This window comes from Silene latifolia, chromosome 9 (assembly GCF_048544455.1).
Source record: "Silene latifolia isolate original U9 population chromosome 9, ASM4854445v1, whole genome shotgun sequence".
Classification (NCBI taxonomy): domain Eukaryota; kingdom Viridiplantae; phylum Streptophyta; class Magnoliopsida; order Caryophyllales; family Caryophyllaceae; genus Silene; species Silene latifolia.
The window spans coordinates 224,401,797-224,423,244 of NC_133534.1; the positions used below are offsets into that span (position 1 = coordinate 224,401,797).

At 38.2% G+C, this 21,448-nt stretch overlaps 2 protein-coding genes across 2 annotated transcripts; both read left to right on the plus strand.

Annotated features, from left to right (window-relative positions):
- The first annotated feature begins 359 nt into the window (after positions 1–359).
- Positions 360–5,666, plus strand: LOC141600467 (transcription initiation factor IIB-2). Its single transcript, XM_074420701.1, has 7 exons — positions 360–862; positions 1,969–1,993; positions 2,690–2,819; positions 2,903–3,033; positions 3,142–3,230; positions 3,941–4,017; positions 5,147–5,666. Exons 1-7 carry the CDS (start codon positions 513–515, stop codon positions 5,278–5,280), a joined length of 936 nt encoding a protein of 311 aa, XP_074276802.1. The 5' UTR covers positions 360–512; the 3' UTR covers positions 5,281–5,666.
- A 3,365-nt stretch (positions 5,667–9,031) lies between these two features.
- On the plus strand, positions 9,032–11,764 carry LOC141602300 (putative disease resistance protein RGA1). Its single transcript, XM_074422603.1, has one exon. The coding sequence runs from the start codon at positions 9,032–9,034 to the stop codon at positions 11,561–11,563; it is 2,532 nt and encodes an 843-aa protein (XP_074278704.1). The 3' UTR covers positions 11,564–11,764.
- The last annotated feature ends 9,684 nt before the right edge of the window (positions 11,765–21,448 follow it).

Consider the following 21,448-nt stretch of genomic DNA (forward strand, 5'->3'; position numbering starts at 1 on the left):
AATAGAATCAAAACACATGAAAGGAAATGGGATAAATGACACTAAAACTTAAATTTAGGTATTTTTTCATTGATTCTTTATTTATTACTCCGTAGTAGAATTATTATGGATTATTACATCCAAATTGAAAAGTATAAGGTTCATTTACGGTAATTTTTTGTCTCTCACTATGACCCGCAACCCAGCTAAATTGAACTAAACCCGACTCAAAATAACACAAATCGATTAAAATTGTTAACCAAAATAAACCTGATCAATCTGAATTAAATTAAACTGATTTAACCCGATCCGAAATTGAAGAGAATGACCCGTTTAGGAGGTCCTACAAAGAGAGTACAACATCCTCTTGTCCCCTTCCTTGCTTGTATAAATATCCCGGCTTCCCCCTTTGTTTTCCCCTATTTCTATCTCTCTCCCCCTTGCTGTAACCTAAAATAAAAAAGAGGGAGCAGAAACCGTAATTCTTGCTAACAAAATCTGGATCCACCAAACCAAGTCGCATAAATAAATAAATGGACGCCTTCTGTAGCGACTGCAAGAAGCACACCGAGGTTGTATTCGACCACTCGGCAGGGGACACTGTCTGCTCCGAATGCGGTTTGGTACTCGAGTCTCATTCCATTGATGAAACTTCCGAGTGGCGTACCTTCGCAAACGAGTCCAACGACAACGACCCCGTCCGTGTTGGGGGTCCCTCTAATCCACTCCTTACTGACGGTGGACTCTCTACCGTCATCTCCAAACCTAACGGCTCCTCTGGTGACTTCCTATCTTCCTCCCTCGGTCGCTGGCAGAATCGCGGCTCTAATCCTGATCGCGCTCTTATCCTCGCCTTCAAAACCATTGCCACCATGGCTGACAGGTCTTCTTCTTTTTCCCTCTTTCCCAGTTGATTTAGTCAAGGATGGCTACAAAGTTATAGAATTCGAAACAGTTTTTAATTAATTTGGTGGAAATAAAAAAGACCCAACTTTAATATTTTCTGAATCATATTAAGTAAGTGTTTGCAGCTTGTGTTCTTGGAGTTTGTTATCTATCTCCGAAGTTATTGGGATTCTAATGCGTGGTCAGAAACTGATCTTGTTTATACCATTTATGTACTGATGCTGGGTCTTTCCTAACAGTTAAATGTAGAGTTATGTTGGAATTTTTCGAGTAGTGGTGGTGGTGGTATCATAATTATCCATACTATAAGTGATCGATGGAAAACAAACTGTCAGTAGGAGATAATCGATGGTGGTGAAGCTGTGATTTCAAAAGCTTTAGACTTTTGCTTTGCCTCACAACTTACTGTACTCAATTGCCTCTAGGTCATTTCAAGTCTCTGAAACCAGGGAATTTTATAATGAAAGTTGTAAATTGTAAAATTTCCATTGTTAGTGTCCCTGTTGGTAATCCAGTTGTAGTTGAGAGAACTAGGACCTGGTTTCTTATGTGTTGGAGACTGAATGGGTGGACTTACATGTTTGATAAGGAGGATATATAGGACAACAGAATTGTCTGGTATGTTTATAATGATTTACAGTCATGAGAAGGATTCACCAATAAGGTTGAGGACATATGCATCCTAAATCCCGTCTTTATAAGGTGGGTACGGAGTCACACGTACGGACTTGGAGAAGAATTTTTGAAGCATGTGGAGGTTCCTAGTTCAGGTGAGGGTGATCAACAAATTAGGGACCTACTTGACTTCATTACTATTATGGATGAGGAGGCGGACATAAGGTCTAGTTGTATTTTAGATGTTATGGCATGTGGGGTATACTTTGTTACATTCTGGTAGGAAATCAACGTGAGTTCCACAATGCCAACTTCTAGCAGAAAGGCTTCCTAGTTCGAAACTAAGTGCTTTGTGTCTAACTTTGTCAAATGGACTTCTTGCCAACTTTTCTTTTATGTATTTCTCTGTTTTGTTTATTAACTTTTCTTTTAGTGTAAGCTGATAATAATTACCCTTTCCTGTCTCAGGTTGGGCCTTGTTTCAACAATAAAGGTATGAACTTCATGACATTTACTTTGTTCGACATGAACAACGATATGCTTATGAGCACATGCTAAATTACTAAGCATCAACTTTTACTTTTACTTTCTTTCTTTGTTGATGCCTACATGTCGTTAGCTGTTTACTAGTTTTGTTGTGTCAGTATCGTTAGGGTACAAGACCTGAATTTATAGTTACGTCTAAAATAGCTCGATCATGCTGCCATAAACAGTCTCTGTGACATTACATGGAAAATTGCCTCGTATATCTTAGGCTGCTAGAAGCAGCAGCCTCTTTAGCGGCAATGTGATATTGACGATGAATGTGTAAACAAGGCTATTCCGGGGCAATTCCTTTTTCCTTTAGGGCGCAGGTTCTATGCACTTCCACTTGAGTTGCTTAGTGTGGGTTGGGTGGGGATGGAGAATTATTGTGTTTTCCTTATCTGTGACCTGTTTTTTTTTTTTTTTTTTTTTTTTTTTTTTTTTTTTTCACTTGATGCCTTTGGTATGGAGGTCTACCTGATAGACAGACCATTACTTTTGGAAGTGTGGTGTTCTATGCATTGAATTTGATATGCATCCTTTTTGAACCTCTGCATCTAATGACATGGCAAATAGGGCATCATACTTTACTGATTTTTTATGCATTTGATCTAGGAACAAAATATTTTCATTCATTTGTGATGGGGTTTTTCATCTTGTATAGGATCGAGCTAGTGAGATCTACAAGAAGGTGGAAGATCAGAAGTCTAGTAGAGGAAGAAATCAGGACGCTATACTAGCTGCATGCTTGTACATAGCTTGTCGTCAAGAAGATAAGCCTCGCACCGTAAAGGGTACAGCCTTAGATTCTCATAAAATATTGATCTTCCTGCATTAGCTGTAACTGAGCTTCATTGCTCATTTGGATTTCATATAGAAATCTGTTCTGTTGCCAATGGAGCGACAAAAAAAGAGATTGGTCGAGCAAAAGAGTACATTGTGAAACAATTGGAGGTTGAAATGGGGCAAGCGGTGGACATGGGAACTATACATGCTGGAGACTTCCTGGTAGTGTTCCTCTTCATCTTTTACAAGAGCTTTATAGACTTATTTATTATAGGGTATTCTACAAAGTGCATACACTTATTCCACTTGTATGGTGTTAAACTCAAACAGAGGCGGTTTTGCTCAAATCTTGGAATGAACAACCAAGCTATGAAGGCTGCTCAAGAAGCTGTCCAGAAATCGGAAGAAATCGATATCAGGTAATATGCTTTAGTGTGTACCAATACTTCTTGTTCCAGAAGGTTAGAACATGGTTACCGGGTTCACTATGAATACATCCTTACCAATTCGCGATTCGCTCTTATTGAATGTGTGTGATATGTATTTTCAGTATGCAGCATGATAGAATTCGCTTTTAACAATTCGTGTTCGTAGGGTACCGAGCGAATTGGGTAACCACTAGAATGGTGATAGCAATAGTTATTTGTAGAGTGCATCACACTCCTCCTTGCTTACAAATGCATTATGAACCGTGTCTTGATTCTGCCTCATTTCAGTCATTTTTTAACACGAGAAACTAAGTGGATAGCCGCATACTCATCTATACAAGTCCATTCACTTAGAGATGTTTGGTTTCAGGCATGCTAATGTTGCACCTTTAACAGAATTATCTTAGTTAGCTTATGCAAATAAAATTAAAGAAGCTCTATTTACGTCATTGTTTAATAAGAACTAACATAATCTGGGCATTTCAAAAAGAAGCTTTGGGTTAAAAGTTATTAGACTGTTTTATGTGCTTGAGAAAAGGCGAGTCCTTGCTTCAAGTGGTCTGCACTACTGCAGAAGTTTTTGTTCTCTGAATTCTGAAACAAAGAATCTCACTTTAAAAAAGGAAACCTGATGCTCATAGTTTTTGGCATGGCGTGTTTCTGAGTGTACACTTACATTTTGCTACTTGCAATTCTTACAGGAGGAGTCCAATATCAATTGCTGCAGCTATTATTTATATCATCACCCAACTTTCAGATGAAAAGAAACCACTTCGAGGTTGGTATTGTCTTGTGGTCTTTCGGAAGCATGCAATGTATGTTTGAGTGTTTCAAATCAAAGAGATTGTCTTTCTTATTCTACTAGGATCAAGTGATCGACAACAAGTTTACTTATTGTGCAGTATTAGCAGTTATATAGCACAGTTCTAGCTATAAATTTGAGTTGCATTTTTAAGGGTTGTTAATTCGTGCATTAAGTTATTAACTACGAGGGCATGCAAAAACACGAAAGCCTTAATCTTAAAATGATTTGGGGTCGGCTTACAGGAATTATCCTCTGAACCCGTCACCGAGTGATTGCACACCTACAAATGCAAAGTGATAGAAAAGAGTGAAAAGTGAATTAAGGGAAACATAATATAAAAGTCAAGCTAAATCAATAGGTATTAAAATAAAAAAACTCAGTTTCCTTTATAAAAGCTTAGATACAAAATACAAATTAATAACAATAACTTGAAAACTAGAAGTAAAAATCAATCTTTGAAAAATCGTAAAAGTAAACAAAGCATTATTATATAAGAAGTTTTAAGTAAAATGTTTAACAAATCTCAAAGTAAACAAATAATATATAAAAGCCTGAATAAGTAGTAATTTAAATAACAAAAAAATACTATTCCATATAAGAAACCAAGTAAAAAAAATCAAACTTCATCATCCACACGTGTTATTCCCTCCATAGTGCTCTCTCGGTCACCATAAATTCTTCAATCGCAGGGAACCAAACGCCATGCAGAAATTTAGATCTGATTAAATTGTGTTGTATCTTTTTGAAATTGAAATGTGAAATGAATTCTTGGTAATCAAATTTCAGCATCCAAATTCCCATTCAAGTGTGTGGGAACACGCAACCGCTTGCTTTGAGCTTTAGTGGTGAATAATCATGAAAGAGAAAATGTGAACCACCACCGGTATCATTGTATGGAGGAAGAGATATTTTCCCTTACTTATGGCGGGTGTGAGAGAAATTAGAAACACAAAGTACTTGTGGCGGGTGTGAGAGAAATTAGAAACCTCCCTTTTTTTAACAGTTGGAGCAACAAAGTACTTTGCTTAGTAGCAAGATATCTGCTTGAAATGTTCAGAAATACTAAATGTGATCGCCAAATTGTCACTGGTTTGATATGCAGATGTTTCACAAGCCACTGGAGTTGCGGAGGGGACAATAAGAAACGTGTACAAGGACCTTTATCCCCACATTGCTAAGATTATTCCAACATGGTATGCTAAAGAGGAAGATCTGAAGAACTTGTGCAGCCCATAGATGATTTTTGGTGAAGCAAAACGCAAAGGTCCAAGGCTTGCCACCGCAAGATGACACATGCTGATTTAAATCGGAATTGCAATACGGAATGCTACAAAAGCTTACTTTGATGGTGGTTGATGGAAATATATACCCTCTCTTTCCATAAGGTGTAAGTAACTAGCATAGAAGTATTCACAATTCACTTGAATGCGCTACTCTTATGTTGACAAGCCCGCTTCCCCAGCCCCATTGTTCTGGCACAAATGAGTTTGCCTTGGAGAACAGAACCTCCCCTGGAAACATACAGGGATCCAGGTTTTCTTAATTTAATGATCAGAACTCGGGTGGAATTTTGACGTTGATGATTTATTTCTACTTTGTTGGAGTTTGAAAAACATTTGAAAGAAGTTTGAGTGTTACTCCGTATAATGTATATGGAACTTGGTGATATGCTAACCTTATAGTAACAATCAACATGTCTAGCAACTCGTTTAGAGTTATGTTAGATCTGGAAACCAAGTTGAATTAATAATGAGATTTACTAGTGGGGTTAATTTTATTAGTGGGGAAGAGCTGGGATTCTATCTTCGTGTCAGGGCCAAGGGCCAGTCTTAGGTAGACAGTTTCTATGGGACCTAGGCCTCCCAAAAGGTAACGGAGGTGTGCAAAGGTTTCCTCGGGCGCAGCTTGACTTGACTGCAAGACCTACTAGTCGAATAGGGAGAAAGTCTGGCGTAGTGATGTGGAAGGGCCATTGATCAGCGGATAAAAGTCACTCTAGGGATAACTGGTTGATCTTCCCCAAGAGTTTATGTCGACGGGAAGGTTTAGTACCTCGATGTCAGCTCTTTGCCACCTAGAGGGTTAACCAAGTAAAGTGATGGTGAGTTGAAATATCCAATGACTAGGCGAAACTGTGAGTAGTGGTTTTTCATCATACCTTGCTCGTCAATTTTGCCATGACTACAAAATTGACCCGATCCAAATAACTAGACCTACACCCAAATTCAAGACCCGAACTTGTCCCGAACCCGAATTCACTTGACCCAATATAACTTGACCCGAATGTTCATGGTTCACTAATTAATATCCATAAATAACTTGATAATAGTTGATCCGTAACTGGTTATTGATCTGGTCCGAAATGACCGACCCGAAGCTAACCTGGTTCCCCGTTTGCCAGGTCTACCAGGACGACCTATTAGCGTCTTTTTCTCATAAAGATGCCAAAACATACAATTGCCATAAAGTGTAGATAAGACTAGGGCTTCGTTTGATAAGGTATTTTAGGTACCTGATTTTGTCAAAGTAGCTTATTTGACAAAATTTAAGGTACCATATTTTTTTTAGCTCTGTTTGGCAAAACTACCTGAAAAGGTAGCTGAAACCTGAAAAGCTAACTGAAAACTGAAAAGGTAACTGATAAGGTAGTTGAAAATTATGAACTGATAAGGTAACTGATTATATAAAAATGTGTTTGACAAACTAGATGAAAAGGTAGTTGATTTTGGTGAAATGACGTAAAAGGATATGAAAATTATTTAATATTATAGAATAAAAGGGTAAAAAATGGAAAATAAGTCATTTCAGGTACCTGATTTCTCAAATGCTACCTGAGGTAGCATTTTATTTTAGGTACCTTATTTGACCAAATAAGCTACTTGCCAAACACTTGCAAAAAAATCAAGTAGCTGAAATTTTGGTCAAATAAGCTACTTTGGTTAAATAAGCTACCTGAAGTGTTGTGCCAAACAGAGCCTTTGTAAGCGTTTGACAAGTAGCTTATTTAACCAAATAAGCTACCTGAAATAAAACTTTACCTAGAGTAGCATTTGAGATTTCAGGTACCTGATTTGATTTGATTTTCCGTTTTTACCCCTTAAATTTATACTACTCCCTCCGTACCAGACCAAAAGTAACACTTACTATAAACGGACGTACCACACCAAAGGTAACATTCCTTATTTGGCCCACAACATTACTAAATTATCCTTATACCTATTTGATATTTACACAAAATGTCATTACATACCCCACCTACTAACCCACAATTAAACTCACAATTACATACCCCACCTATTTTTTCCCTCTTTACCCTTATTTTTTCTACATTTTCTTAAATACTCCACTTTTCCCTACGTTACCTTTGGTGTGGTACGGAGGGAGTATTAAATAAATATCATATTCTTTTATACCATTTAATCAAAATCAGTTAGCTTTTCAGTTAGTTTATCTCACACTTTTTTATATAATCAACTATCTTATCAGTTCTTAATTTTCAGCAACCTTATCAGTTTACCTTTTCAGGTTTCAGTTAGCTTTTCAGTTTTCAGCTAACTTTTCAGGATTCACCCACCTTTTCAGTTAGTTTTACAAAACAGAACCTACATTTCCATATATTAATGAGTGAATTAATAATTATTCTCTTTTAGATACCATTTTCTAAAAAAAAAAAATTTTTTTATTAAATTATTCCCCTCAAATATTTTAAGGTCAAAAATTATCCTAATTTTCACTTTCAGGCAAAAGTCTTTTTTATGACCATTTTGCCCCTGTGTTAATAGTTAGACATTAGGTGATGAAGACTACAATAGCAAAATCGCAAATGGTAAGCTAATTAAGGATGACGACTACATAAATTGCAAATTACAAAAGAGCAATCTTACCTTAAATTGGGGAAAAATAAAAGAAGAGAGGAGAGACTAGAGAGAGTTGAAGGAGATGAATGAATTGAAGAGTATAAGGGAGAGAGAAGACCTCAACTATATAAAAACATAAAGGATGGGAAAATCATCATAAAATTAGTCTTTTAAACCAGAAAATTTGAATTCTAGGGAACTTTTCGGCTAAACGGTCTACGTGAAAAGCTAGTCCACGTAGCCTCTTTGGTGCCAAGATAAAGAGGTTGCATTCTGTAAGAGACTTGTGGGTTGACTGGTGTTAGGATGGGAGCTAGTTTCATTGTGGGATGATGGAGATGTCGGAAGCCTGACCTCCCTTGGCTGCTTATACATTGCTAATTGCAGCATGTTTCCCTGGAGAAATTGCTAATTATCAACTGTCAAGAGTGGGTATTGGACAAAGGCCAAGGATGTTGCTTCCACAAACGTGGCAAACTCTTTACAGGGTGACTTAATGAAGCTACAATTAATTAGATACTTGGGTTAATCCAAATAATTACATATCAAAGGGTGAATTAATTCAGTTGTTGTTACACTTCATTCTCATTTCTAATTGTAATTGTGACATTGCTTAGTCTTTGATTTAAGGACTATGTATTTCAATTCCGTGTGCTCATGTATTATTTTTAAAAGATGATAACATGTATTATTTATTATCATATATCCACCAGTTTAATTTAACATAAACTATAACAAATGGACGCTTATGACGACTATGTGTGTATACCTTTATTCATTATGACTTCTTCTTTGTTGATTAATTTGGTACCCTGAGAAGTCACCGTGATCGTGCAACGTTTAATTCAGCATCCTGGCAAGTTAGCGCGATCGTGCGACCTACAACGCTACATAAACTCTGGCTTTTTCAATATGACTATTTCATCAATGCATAGTAGCATTGTTTATCACCATATATGTAATACTATGTATTATATAACTCATAATTTAGTACTATATATCTACGCATTTTGGTTGCAGTTTATACCACACAATACCATCCCAATTCCAATCAAAACCAAACTACATTTGTATCCATTACTTAACTTATTAACACCCTTGTTTTAATCTACAAAACTTATTAATATTTGATGGCGGAAGCTATTATTTTACCCCTCGCAAATTCCATCCTGAAAACAATTGCTTCTTTCACAGGTGACCTTGTGACGGAAAATGTTGTTGAACAAAGCCAGGCTTTAAAATCAGTTAAGGAAGATGTCAAGGCCATTGCTAAACACCTTCATAGCATTACCTCTGTACTTGAAGATGCTGAAGCTAAGCAATACAGCAATGCTGCAGCCGCCGTCAAGGTTTGGCTAAGCCATCTCAAGAGTATTATTTTTGATATTGATGATTTGTTGGATGAAGCCGCCACTGATGCTTTGCAAATGACTCTCAACCAAGGCCACGCTGTCGTTCCTCAACTTAGGTACTCTCTTTCCATAAAACCCCTTATTTCGCGCTTTCACAAAATAAAAGACCTCCGTCTACAACTTGAGCGCACTGTCTTTAAGAAAAATGAATTCGGTGTAACTGATAGTCCTCCAGTTGAAGCTCCCACCAGTGTTAAAAGAGATATTTTTGATGTGTCTGGCTTTGTGAATCCAGTAAACATTGTCGGAAGAGATGAGGCTAAAAACAACATTATAAATAGAGTATTGGGTCTAGGTAACGACGAGTGTACCCTCTCTGTGCTCCCAATCCTTGGAATGGGTGGGATCGGGAAAACTGCACTTGCTAAATTAGTATACTCGGATATTGATCAATTCGATATCAAATTATGGGTATGCGTCTCTGATAAGTTTGACATTCAAAAACTATTACAAGACATACTAAAAGCTATTACTTCTTACAAAGATACATCAAACTACACTTTAGAAGACTTGGCGGAAAGTCTTCAATGTGAGTTGATTGACAAAAAGTTTTTACTAGTGTTGGATGATCTGTGGGAAGATGATGTTATGTTATGGAAGAGGTTGAAGGATATACTTAGTGTTGGTGAAAGGGGAAGTGTAATTTTGATCACCACGAGAATAGAAAAGGTCGCTTCCATCACTCAAACTGTTGAACCTTATCATTTGGATAAGCTTTCAGATTCAGTTTGTTGGCATATATTCAGTAGTTTAGCCTTTGTGGATGGTGACGAGCAGGAAAGGTACCCAACACTTTGTGAGATTGGTCACTCTATAGTTATTGACAAGTGTTGTGGAATTCCTCTTGTTGTGCAATGTTTGGGAAGTTTGTTACGGGGGGAAAGAGATGAAGGAGAATGGATGCGAATTAAGAATATGGATAACTTGAACCAATTAGATGATGGACGATACAATACGGTCAAACAACTCTTAAAGCTGAGTTATGACAAACTCCCGTCTCATTTGAAATCGTGTTTTGCTCATCTGTCATTGTATGCCAAGGACACTGTTTACGTTACTCTTTGTAACATTTATTATTGGAGTGCCCTAGGAGTATTGCAGCTCCATGATAAAATTAACTTGGAGCGCAATATCATCAACGAGCTGTTATCAAGATCTATGCTTCAAGATGTAGAATGGAATTTTAACAACACGATTGTTACATTTAAGATGCATGATCTTTTGCATGATCTAGCAGGGGATGTACTCGGGGACGAGTTTGCCGTTGTAACTGATGAAAACAAGCTCAGTGTACCAGCTTCGTCAAGGTATATATCTTGGGGATTGAGCTATTTGGCCGATAATGATTTTCCCGAACAAATGAAAGCAAGAAAAGCTAGGGCATTCATTTTCTACTATGAAATGAGATGTATAAGTAAATGTTTTTTAGAAGGCATTTTAGCCAATATGCCTTGTCTCCGCATACTGGGTCTTGGGAGCGGCCAGTTCGAGGAGCTTCCGACCTCAATTGGGAATTTGAAGCACTTGCGAGTTCTCAACCTGTCGAACAATTCCCTCATTAAATCACTCCCAGACACAGTTTGTGAGTTATTGAATCTGGAATGTCTACTTGTTGACCGGTGCCAACAACTAGAAGAATTACCGACAGAGATTTACAAGCTGATAAATTTGAGGTTTCTTACTCTGACTACTTGTCAGAGAAGCTTAGTTGGCACTAATTTTAATAGATTGCCTTCCTTACAGCATCTGCAGTTCATTTCTTGTATGGAACTGGAATCGTTATGGGAAGATGACATCGTTGGAGGCTTAACTTCTCTTTGCTACTTGAGTATCGTTAATTGCCCTAAGTTGACAAGGCTTCCAGATAGCATGAAACTACTTGTAGGTCTTGAGGACTTGCGGTTTGTCAATTGTGAAGAGTTGGATTTAGAAAGAGGAGAAGCTCTGAGTGGTCTTCTGAGCCTTGGAACATTTGCCCTTTGTGGGGTTCCGAGGCTATCGTGCCTGCCAAATGATATGGGATCCGCCAGCAGCTCACTCAAATATATGTACATACAAGACTGCCAAGGATTATATGAGCTTCCCAACTGGTTGCAGTCATGTGCCTGTCTTGAGAGTTTACGCATTGTGAATTGTCCGCACATATCACGAAGATGTGCAGCCCCTGGTGGAGAAGACTGGTCTCTAATTCAACATCTTCCTGAATTTTGGCTTGACAATTGTTGCCTAATTGCTTCAAAACAACAATAAACATGCATGGTCTAACTTCCTTTCCTTTCCTTCTTTCTGATTTGCATTATCTTAAAAGTTGTTTTAAGTTGAAAGACACTGGCAACTGTATGTTCTTACTCTATATGTGTGTCAGTGTGTACTTTGAATCTAGTGTGTTTTCATTTTATGTTTGTATTATGGGAAAAATAAAGAAAAACAGGCGAAGCAAGTTTGTTTGAATCTAGCTTGTTTTCACTTTCAGTTTGCATTTTGTTTCATTATATACATGGAAAATCAAAATATGTTTTTGCCACTGATATTGATAGTAATTTGCTTTAAATTCGATTGTTATGGGTGTTTGTTACTATACATTTCATGTTTTTAGTTTGCTTCTTTTTCCTTTTTACAATGTATAGTCGTAAAACTCGGAGCATCAAGAGTAGTATGAGCATGTGAATTCTAATTGTGGTATGGCTGATGCACTTGGAGCAGTCCAAGAATGCGTTTATATTGTCAGAGGTGACCAAAGTTGAGATGGTAGTCACATTGAATTGGTGATGTCAAGTACTATACAGAATGTAATAACACTGGAAGGAAAGGAGAAAGAGAGCTGAAGCATTAGGTTCTTGTGCGCAACTTCATCCAAATTTGATTCTTCTGACATTACTCCTACTAGAGTAGATGATAATCATTCCCAAATCCCAACAACTGTATTTTCGGGAGATGCCTAAGTAGTAGACTTTTTTTTTTTCTTTTTTTTTTCAAACGGAGCGCACTTAGTCGCATTAAAATAGAGGGGAGGGAGATTCGAACCTGGAACCTATTGTCCAAATAACTCCGTCTTAACCACTAGTCTAAGACATTTTTGGTAGCTTGTAACAAGTAGACCTGGCAAAAGCAACCCAATCCGATTGACCCGACGCGAAAAGACTGACCCGAGACCCGAAGTGACCCAAACTACATCACCCAAATGTGACTCGAAGACCCAACCCGACCCGAACATGACCCGAGCTTTCTTGACTTGTAACTGTCCCGACCCGAAAATGACCCGATCCAAAACCACCAAACCCGAAAATGACCTGGCAAAATATAGCTCTTATTGAACCGAAAAGACTTGAAATGACTATTTCTCTATTATTCATTGACCCGAAAATGACCCGACCTGAAACAACCCGGTCCGCTTGACCCGAAACCCGAAATGACCCGTCCCGACCCGAATTAACCCAAAACCAATAAGAGACTGAACTGACCCGACCTAAACCCAACCCGTTGACCCGTTTTGTCAGGTCTAACAAGCCGGTTTCTAAGATAGACAACAGTCAACTAGTTAAGCTGGTCGTTTATCCAACCTCCTATTGATCAATAATAATAATTGTACGAGCTCGACTTTCCATGTGAGTATCAATAAGTGTTTTGATATATAGAATGACCATCATATATTATAAGACAATTTTATTCTATAATGTGTAACTATCTTTACCCTCTACCTACCCAATCCGTCTGGCTTGTGACGGAGGTACCCGTCGCAAGCTTGCGACGGGTCGGATAGTGTCATATTGCTGGAAAATGGGTCGACAAGTTGGACTGTTTACAAATAGTGAATGTGGACTTTGGGACTGCACAAATATTAGGTGATAGATATTTACTGTTGACGTTTTAATTGCTCCCATTAAAAAATAATTAAACCACCCCCCTTCCCAATGTACTGTGCACGGTTATTGTTAACCTACTCTGTAATACTCCGTATTTATAAGTCTTTGGGTACTCTATCGAGTAGGCCTTACTCTGTCGAGTAAGGGTAAGTTGCGAAATAAAATAGTTTTCGACTGTTTGGGTACTCGATCGAGTAGTCGGGGCACTCGATCGAGTAGGGGGGGTACTCGATCGAGTACCTTGGGTACTCGATCGAGTGTTCGGTTTTACGGGGAATTTTCTCGGGTTTTGTTAATTATGCGATTAAGGTATTTAAGTATCGTCGTCATTGTTTTAAATCACTTTTACAAAACCTAAATTCCTGTTTAAGAGAGAAAGCAAACAAGTCCATCTTCTTAATCGCATTCTTAGCAATTCCCGGAGTTCAGACGGTCAGTTCTTGTCGTTGTTCGTACCGTTGAGTTCCTTGCGTCGAGGGTAAGATCTATGTACCCTTTTTATTGTATTTCCTTTGATTTGGTTAAACCCTAATTAGGGATTTGGGGGTTTTTGTGTAGATTGTGATTCGGTAGTGTTTGTATGTTTGTATAATAGGAGGAGGTTTTGTAGAAGAGCCTTTTTGATACAGCTGTAGAGACCGTCTGATAATTATGCTTTCCAGGTAGGATTCCCTACTCAGTATTAGTCCCATAATGGGATGATTGTTGATGTGTGAGATTGATTGTTTGATATAGTGATTATATTGTAACGGTTGTTGATGTTGTGATTGTGATTGGTTGTCTATGGTTCTCGAGATGCGTTCTCGGCTGAGTGGAGTCACTTGCGGGAGTGACTTCACGCCCTAGTTTCGCCCTTCGTGGAACCCGCCACGGAAGGGGATGTGCACATTAATGGGACAGGGTTATCGCTCGGTATGATGAGCGGGGCTTAGGTGGGAACGGCTGCGGTCCCCCCCTGCGGGGTCCGGTGGACGATCGGTGATTGAGATTGATGGGATTGAGTAGTAGTTGTGTGTATGTGTGACGGTTAAGTCATACATGTGTATCTTCGTTGATATATATATAAGTTGTGTGATTAGTACCGACCCGTTTAAATGTTTTAAAAACTGTGGTGATCCATTCGGGGTGGTGAGCGATTGCTTAGCGGGTATATCTTGGATACGCGTGGGATCTAGTGGGATGGAGTCATCACATATCGTAGTCTTTAGTCTTCCATTTGTGTTTATTAGAACAGTTCCTTTCAGTTGGTTTATAGTTTGAGAACAGTTGTATTTTGCTTACGGTTGGTTTTGTTATGTAATCACTTAAACTTATTTAATAAAGTATGTTTCTTCATTGTCATATGATTATCATGCCTCGGGTAACCGAGATGGTAGCATCCTTATACCTGAGTGGTCCTGGTAAGGCACTTGGAGTATGGGGGTGTTACAAATGGTATCAGAGAGACGATCCTGAAACCTGTAACCAATGAACTTAATGAACATAGGGAGTCAATTAAAATGAACCCGGGGTAAAGGTTGTAGGAGCTAATGCAAAGACTTGGGAGACGTCCTAAAGTTGCGAACTCGCCCTACAATTTTGAACCGGTCACCATGGGATAAGTGTCGGGATCGTTATGTGCATATTGTGTGCTGTGTGTATCTATGTAGTAGTATGTTGCATGAATTGATGATGATGACGTGAATTATATGTTGGTGGATTGTAAAGCATGAAAGTATAATGATTGATACATGTAATTTGGCATGTTATAGTTATGTAAGGGAAAAGTGTTTTGTCTCTATATATATATATATATATATATATATATATATATATATATAAAGCGATGTGTAAGTCTACATGTTGTTGTTGTCGTGTTGAGTAAAAGTACAGAAGGTTGGGAGTGTGAATTGAACATGTGCTGAGTGAATATGTTGAACGAATATGGTGGATAAATATGTGGTATGATGGATGAATTAGTGGAAAAGATGAATCATCGTGGTAGTAACATGTGAATAGGGGACTTGATGTCATGTATTTGTGATTTTGGTTTACGAAAAGTGATAGAATAAAAACATGTGAGTAAGTCATAATTGACAAGTTAGATAAGTTATGTGCATGATGAATGTTGTTGTTTGGCTTTTGAAAATAGTAACATATGATTATGAATACTGGTTTTATGAGTTTTGGACTGGTTTTGTTTGCTTGGTTGTTGTTTAAGTTGTTTGGAAGTAAAATCAAGTAGTTGTGTTTTTCGATTATAAAGAGGTTGTCTTTAAACTGTTATAACTTGAGATTCATAAATGATTTTGATGTGATTCCAATTGGAGGTGATAGCTTGTCCTTTTACGATTGTAACGATAGGTCACACGCCCAAAACGACCAAGAAATGAGTGAGTTATGACTGTTTTACGAAAACTGGACAGTGCTGAGAATTGGGGTACTCGATCGAGTATCCTTGGTACTCGATCGAGTAAGGGGGCACTCGATCGAGTACCTTAGTTACTCGATCGAGTAGCCCTGGTGATTTGTTTTACGTGCTTCTGATCTTCACCTACTCGATCGAGTAAGTCCCTTTACTCGATCGAGTGGCTCAGACTCGATCTAGTGACCCCTATTTTGGGTCATATGTTTATCTTTTGACTTCGTTGCATATTATGTTTAATTCAAAGGCGTTATTTTGCTTCTTTATGCATTGTTTTACATGTATGTTGGTCTTGACGCGTAAGTTACCCAATTTTGTGGTGTAAAGAGTGGCACCTATGATGAGTATGAGTTCGGTGGGGAGGACATGATTTATATGTGTTGGGATTAGTAAGACTTAATTGAGGCATAGAGCATGTTGTGTGAGACGAGATGAGTGACATGATTGTATGTTGAGTAATGAAAATGTAAGTGAATGTGGGCAAGGCATGATGTAAGTTTAAGGAACGTGAGAATGAAAAGATTGAAAGAAAGGATGTGGATAGTAGCAACCTGAGATGTATAATAAATTATGGAGGGAGATGGTTAGAAATAGTGTTGAGTAAGAACATATGTAATGAAAGGTCGTTTGGAAATAGTGGTAAATAGCGAACTTAATGGGACATGTCGCGACGTGGATTTGCGGTAGTGGACCGAGTTTGGAAATTTGTGTTATCGAGAGATGAAACTACTGTGTGATTTCCTTGGGTAATTAACGGTATTAAATGAATTATGATTTCTAGAGATGTAAAAAGGTAGATGCAATTGTTTGAACATTAAACGTTGATTCTATGGATAGATTAGTGGCAAGTGTGAGTGATAGCATAATAAGAGAAGATCCATGGTAAGAAAGAGTGGGATGATGTCGGTAGAAAGTAATGGAATTTGAGTTTTGGAGCAACGAAGGGGTAACTGGATTTCTAAAGAGTTAGCTAGAAGGAATAAGGAGTTGAACTATTAATTGGTATTATTGAGTGTAAAGAGAAAAGAAGGATAAAAGTAAGTAGAGGAAAATATTCACCGGAGTTATGTGATATAAAGGTAAGGAATCATCGAAATGTGTGATATTATCATGAGGATGTTAGTTAATGGTTATATGGGAGCTTCAGGACAACATGTTTAATAATGAGTTTCGAGAAATTAAGGAAAGTAAGAAGTTAGTAGAATATCTACATGATATGAGATTTTGGTGGAGAAATGGATGATGATTCAATTAAGGAAAATATTGGGAAGAATGTTGAGGTAATTTTGTTCATGGATTCGATGTTCGTTGTTTGGGATGTTAACCAAAGATAGAAAAGAAATCATGATGTTTAGAGATGAGTGAAGAGGTTTGATGTCCAGGACAAAGTGGTAGTGTTATGGTCTTTGACTAGTGGTTAAGGGTAAGGGTATATTAGAAAAGTGGCAATTCTAAAGAGGTTGATTTTGTAAAGACTGAATTGATAAAAGTATGGTTGTCAGGAAGTATAAGACATAGTCTTAGGAGGTGGTTTCTCATAATGAGTGTTAGCGGTATGGTTATGTATGGCGCGAAGGTGCTGGTGATGCGAATGGAAGAATGTGATGAGGGGCATGCGAGTTAAGCTCGGACAACAGGTAACCTTTGTTGAGTGGTAACTTACGTGGTCAGGATTGACTAGTTGGTTGTGATTACGGGTCTATGATATGTGTAAATGTTTGTGTGAGGTTCTGACCTCACAAGAAGTGGTATGGTGTGATAATTATAAAGCTGTTTTATGAACGTTCTGTAATATATATGTTGGACACGGTAGTTTAATTGAATGATATCCAAAAAGGTAATAATTTGATTAATTTGACATGGCTAGTTATAATTTTATGTGTATTAATAACACACGTGTATTCCGTGAAATGGTAGAGATGATGTTCATGAGATGCTTATCTGTTTATTCATATAATATGTTGCGTTGTGATTGAGTAAAGTGGATTTGAGTAAGTTTTCTTGTCCGAAAGGTTATTTCCGAGTCAGTATTTATGGAATTGTATGTAGTTGTGATGTCTATCGATGTGGTTGTGGTGCCTCGGGTGGCGATCCGGGCTCGATATTTAGTGTTGTGATGCGGGTATTTTCGCACTACGGTGTGGCTGTTGGTGGCGGTGTTGTGATGCCGTCACCGGTTGTGGTGGAGTAGGCGGGATGATTATGATACGAGTTTTCGAAAGTGCATACCAGTTATACATAGATTGTTGTTTTGTTTCTTTGTTGTTCTTTGTGAGTTTTGGTTGAACATGTAGACAGTTGTCTTGCTTATTGATGTTTTCTTTACCAGGTTAAGTTAAGAATGAGGTAGAGTATGATATGAAATAGAGTTGAATATGTTTTCGTTGTTGTCATGGTATAGTGATATTCTGTTGATGGGACACGGTTGTGAGAGGTTGTTACAGTAATTTTGATCTTGTTCTAGATAAGCCTTTAGTGGACATGGTAATGGCAAGTGATTCGTAGAACATGTGTAGTAATGAGCTGATATATGCAGGTGGTTCATAATCCTTTGTTGAGACAGTGAGTGTAGGGCGTTGAGTAATTAGTGTCGTGTTAAGTTATGTATGAGGCTTGCGGTAATAAAAGAAAGGAACTTGAGGATCTAGTGTGAGTGTACGTAACAAGTGTGGATCGTGAGTTATGCTTTTGGTGGTAAGAGTTTTATGTAGTTTATATAGAGAGGTGTGTCATGTTGCGGTAATAGGGAACAAGTGAAGTTTTGGGTTAAATTAAGGATTTTGTGGTATAGGTTAGGTGCTATGCCGAATGAGTTGAGGAATGAGAAATGTTTATGTACGGGAGCCTTGGATATAAGAATAGTGAGTGTTTGGTTTATAAACGGTTATCTTTGACATATAGTGGTAAAGAGGGTAATGAAATATAGCTAAGAATTTAGTATTAGTGAGTTACGAGGACGTAACATTTTTCATGGTGGTGCATGCGGTAATATAATTGGAAGTAGAGTGTTAACGTAGCGTAAAGGAGGGATCTGTTTTGTGGATAATACTTATAAAAGGCCATGGCCGTGTTTGTAGTAGGGTGATGCTTCGGAGTATGAGAATATTTTATATAGTGTTGACAGTTGGAGGATGATGTTATGAGTCTGAGTAAACTTCGAGGACGAAGTTCCTTTTAAGGGTGGTAGAATGTAACATTCCGTTTGATGTCTATGAGTGTCTTAGTATTGGGTTTGATAGTTGATGATATTATGGAGCTAGCAGCATTAGAGGATGGTAGTTGATTATGTATGGAGTTGGTGTCGTGAGAGATATATATGTGGTAGATACGATATAGTGAGTCATGTTGTGGAAGTAAACATAGTTGGTAGAATGGGGGTTAAGAGTTCATGTTCTATGTTCGGTCGAGTTCTTGAGTCCTTAGCTAAGTTGTTGTGTCTTGGTCGAGTCAGTATGGTTGTTTTTATGTATGGGTTGAACTTCGAGGACGAAGTTCTTTTAAGGAGGGAAGACTGTAATACTCCGTATTTATAAGTCTTTGGGTACTCTATCGAGTAGGCCTTACTCTGTCGAGTAAGGGTAAGTTGCGAAATAAAATAGTTTCTGACCTGTTGGGTACTCGATCGAGTAGCTGGGGCACTCGATCGAGTAGGGGGGTACTCGATCGAGTACCTTGGGTACTCGATCGAGTGTTCGGTTTTACGGGGAATTTTCTCGGGTTTTGTTAATTATGCGATTAAGGTATTTAAGTATCGTCGTCATTGTTTTAAATCACTTTTACAAAACCTAAATTCCTGTTTAAGAGAGAAAGCAAACAAGTCCATCTTCTTAATCGCATTCTTAGCAATTCCGGAGTTCGACACGGTCGAGTTCTTGTCGTTGTTAAATGCACGTTGAGTTCCTTGCGTCGAGGGTAAGATCTATGTACCCTTTTTATTGTATTTCCTTTGATTTGGTTAAACCCTAATTTAGGGATTTGAGGGTTTTTGTGTAGATTGTGATTCGGTAGTGTTTGTATGTTTGTATAATAGGAGGAGGTTTTGTAGAAGAGCCTTTTTTGATAATTTGTAGAGACCGTCGATAATTATGCTTTCCAGGTAGGATTCCCTACTTAGTATTAGTCCCATAATGGGATGATTGTTGATGTGTGAGATTGATTGTTTGATATAGTGATTATATTGTAACGGTTGTTGATGTTGTGATTGTGATTGGTTGTCTATGGTTCTCGAGATGCGTTCTCGGCTGAGTGGAGTCACTTGCGGGAGTGACTTCACGCCCTAGTTTCGCCCTTCGTGGAACCCGCCACGGAAGGGGATGTGCACATTAATGGGACAGGGTTATCGCTCGGTATGATGAGCGGGGCTTAGGTGGGAACGGCTGCGGTCCCCCACTGGCAGGGCTGGTCCAGTGGACAGTCGGTGATTGAGATTGATGGGATTGGAGTAGTTGTGTGTATGTGTGACGGTTAAGCTATCTGTGTATCTTCTTTGTTGATATATATATAAGTTGTGTGTGATTAATCTTCCCGTTTAAATGTTTTAAAAGCTGTGGTGATCCATTCGGGGTGGTGAGCGAGTTGCTTAGTTTTAAGGTATATCTTGGATACGCGTGGGATCTAGCTGGGGATGGAGTCATCACATATCGGAGTCTTTAGTCTTCATTTGTGTTTATTAGAAACAGTTCCTTTCAGTTGGTTTATAGTTTGAGAACAGTTGTATTTTGCTTACAGTTGGTTTTGTAATGTAATCACTTAAACTTATTTAATAAAGTATGTTTCTTCATTGTCATATGATTATCATGCCTCGGGTAACCGAGATGGTAGCATCCTTATACCTGAGTGGTCCTGGTAAGGCACTTGGAGTATGGGGGTGTTACATACTCCACCTCTCAATCCCTTTCACATCCCTCCGTCTAATTTTTCCTCCTTCTCTCTCCACATTCAAAAATCTTTGAAAAAACCATCTGTATGCCTCATTTTTTTTCCGATCATTGATAATTAGACAAATAATTAAAAGACATTATCAGTAACGATGGTAACAAAGCAATCAACAGTGAAGAAAAACTCAAGATCTGCAAGGGATAAGGATGATGTTGGTGGAGGTGTGTATTTCCGTTGATATTGTTTTAGATTTTTTGCTTAATGTTTATGATTATACTTCCATGGTTTAATAATTGAGACTTGCAAATGTTGGGTCATGTTATATGTTGGTTTGTTGGTGTTAATCAAGATCATTAACGATTATACTCAAGATCATACTGAAGATCATTAACGATTGTTTGATTATGTTGGTTTTGTTATATAAATTTTTTTATTAGTATGTTCAGGTTTTGTGATTGAATGTTAATGTTGTTTTTGTTGTTATTTTGTTTAAGGGACGGGTGAAAAGGCGGTACCTGCGAAGCCGTCGAAACCTTCAACTACTACAGGGAGGAAGAAAGTTGTGCCAAAGGTGTCGGGGAAAGGGAAAAGCAAAGGTAAACCAGTGGAGGATGAAGTAGAGGACAGTGATGTGGCAGACGAAGGTACAGATGAGGAGGCGGTAGTTGTAAGTAAAGGGAAGAGGAAAAGGTGACATTCAGTTTAGGGAGTGCGAAAGGCAAGGGGAAGGGGATAGCAGTGGAGGAGGAGGATGAACCAGATGAGGAAGACGATATTGAGACAGATGATAAGGAAGGGGACTACGTCGAGGAAGGCAAGTTCTCAGTTTGTATGCTGTTTTACAATTTTTTTTGGATGATCCTAATACCAATTCTTTGTTACACAAAATATAGACGTTGTGGATGAAGCTGTGAAGATGGCGGTAAACGTTGGGAAAAGCGCGCTGAAAAAGAGAGCTGTTGGAAAGCCAATGGAGGTAACAAAAGGTGA

Bases quoted from the DNA above. Each gene is read 5' to 3' on its own strand.
- LOC141600467 (XM_074420701.1), top strand. From the start codon at position 513: ATGGACGCCTTCTGTAGCGACTGCAAGAAGCACACCGAGGTTGTATTC. The intron at 1,994-2,689 runs GTATGAACTTCA...CATCTTGTATAG, and splicing joins GCCTTGTTTCAACAATAAAG to GATCGAGCTAGTGAGATCTA. The intron at 3,034-3,141 runs GTAGTGTTCCTC...AAACTCAAACAG, and splicing joins TACATGCTGGAGACTTCCTG to AGGCGGTTTTGCTCAAATCT.
- LOC141602300 (XM_074422603.1), top strand. From the start codon at position 9,032: ATGGCGGAAGCTATTATTTTACCCCTCGCAAATTCCATCCTGAAAACA.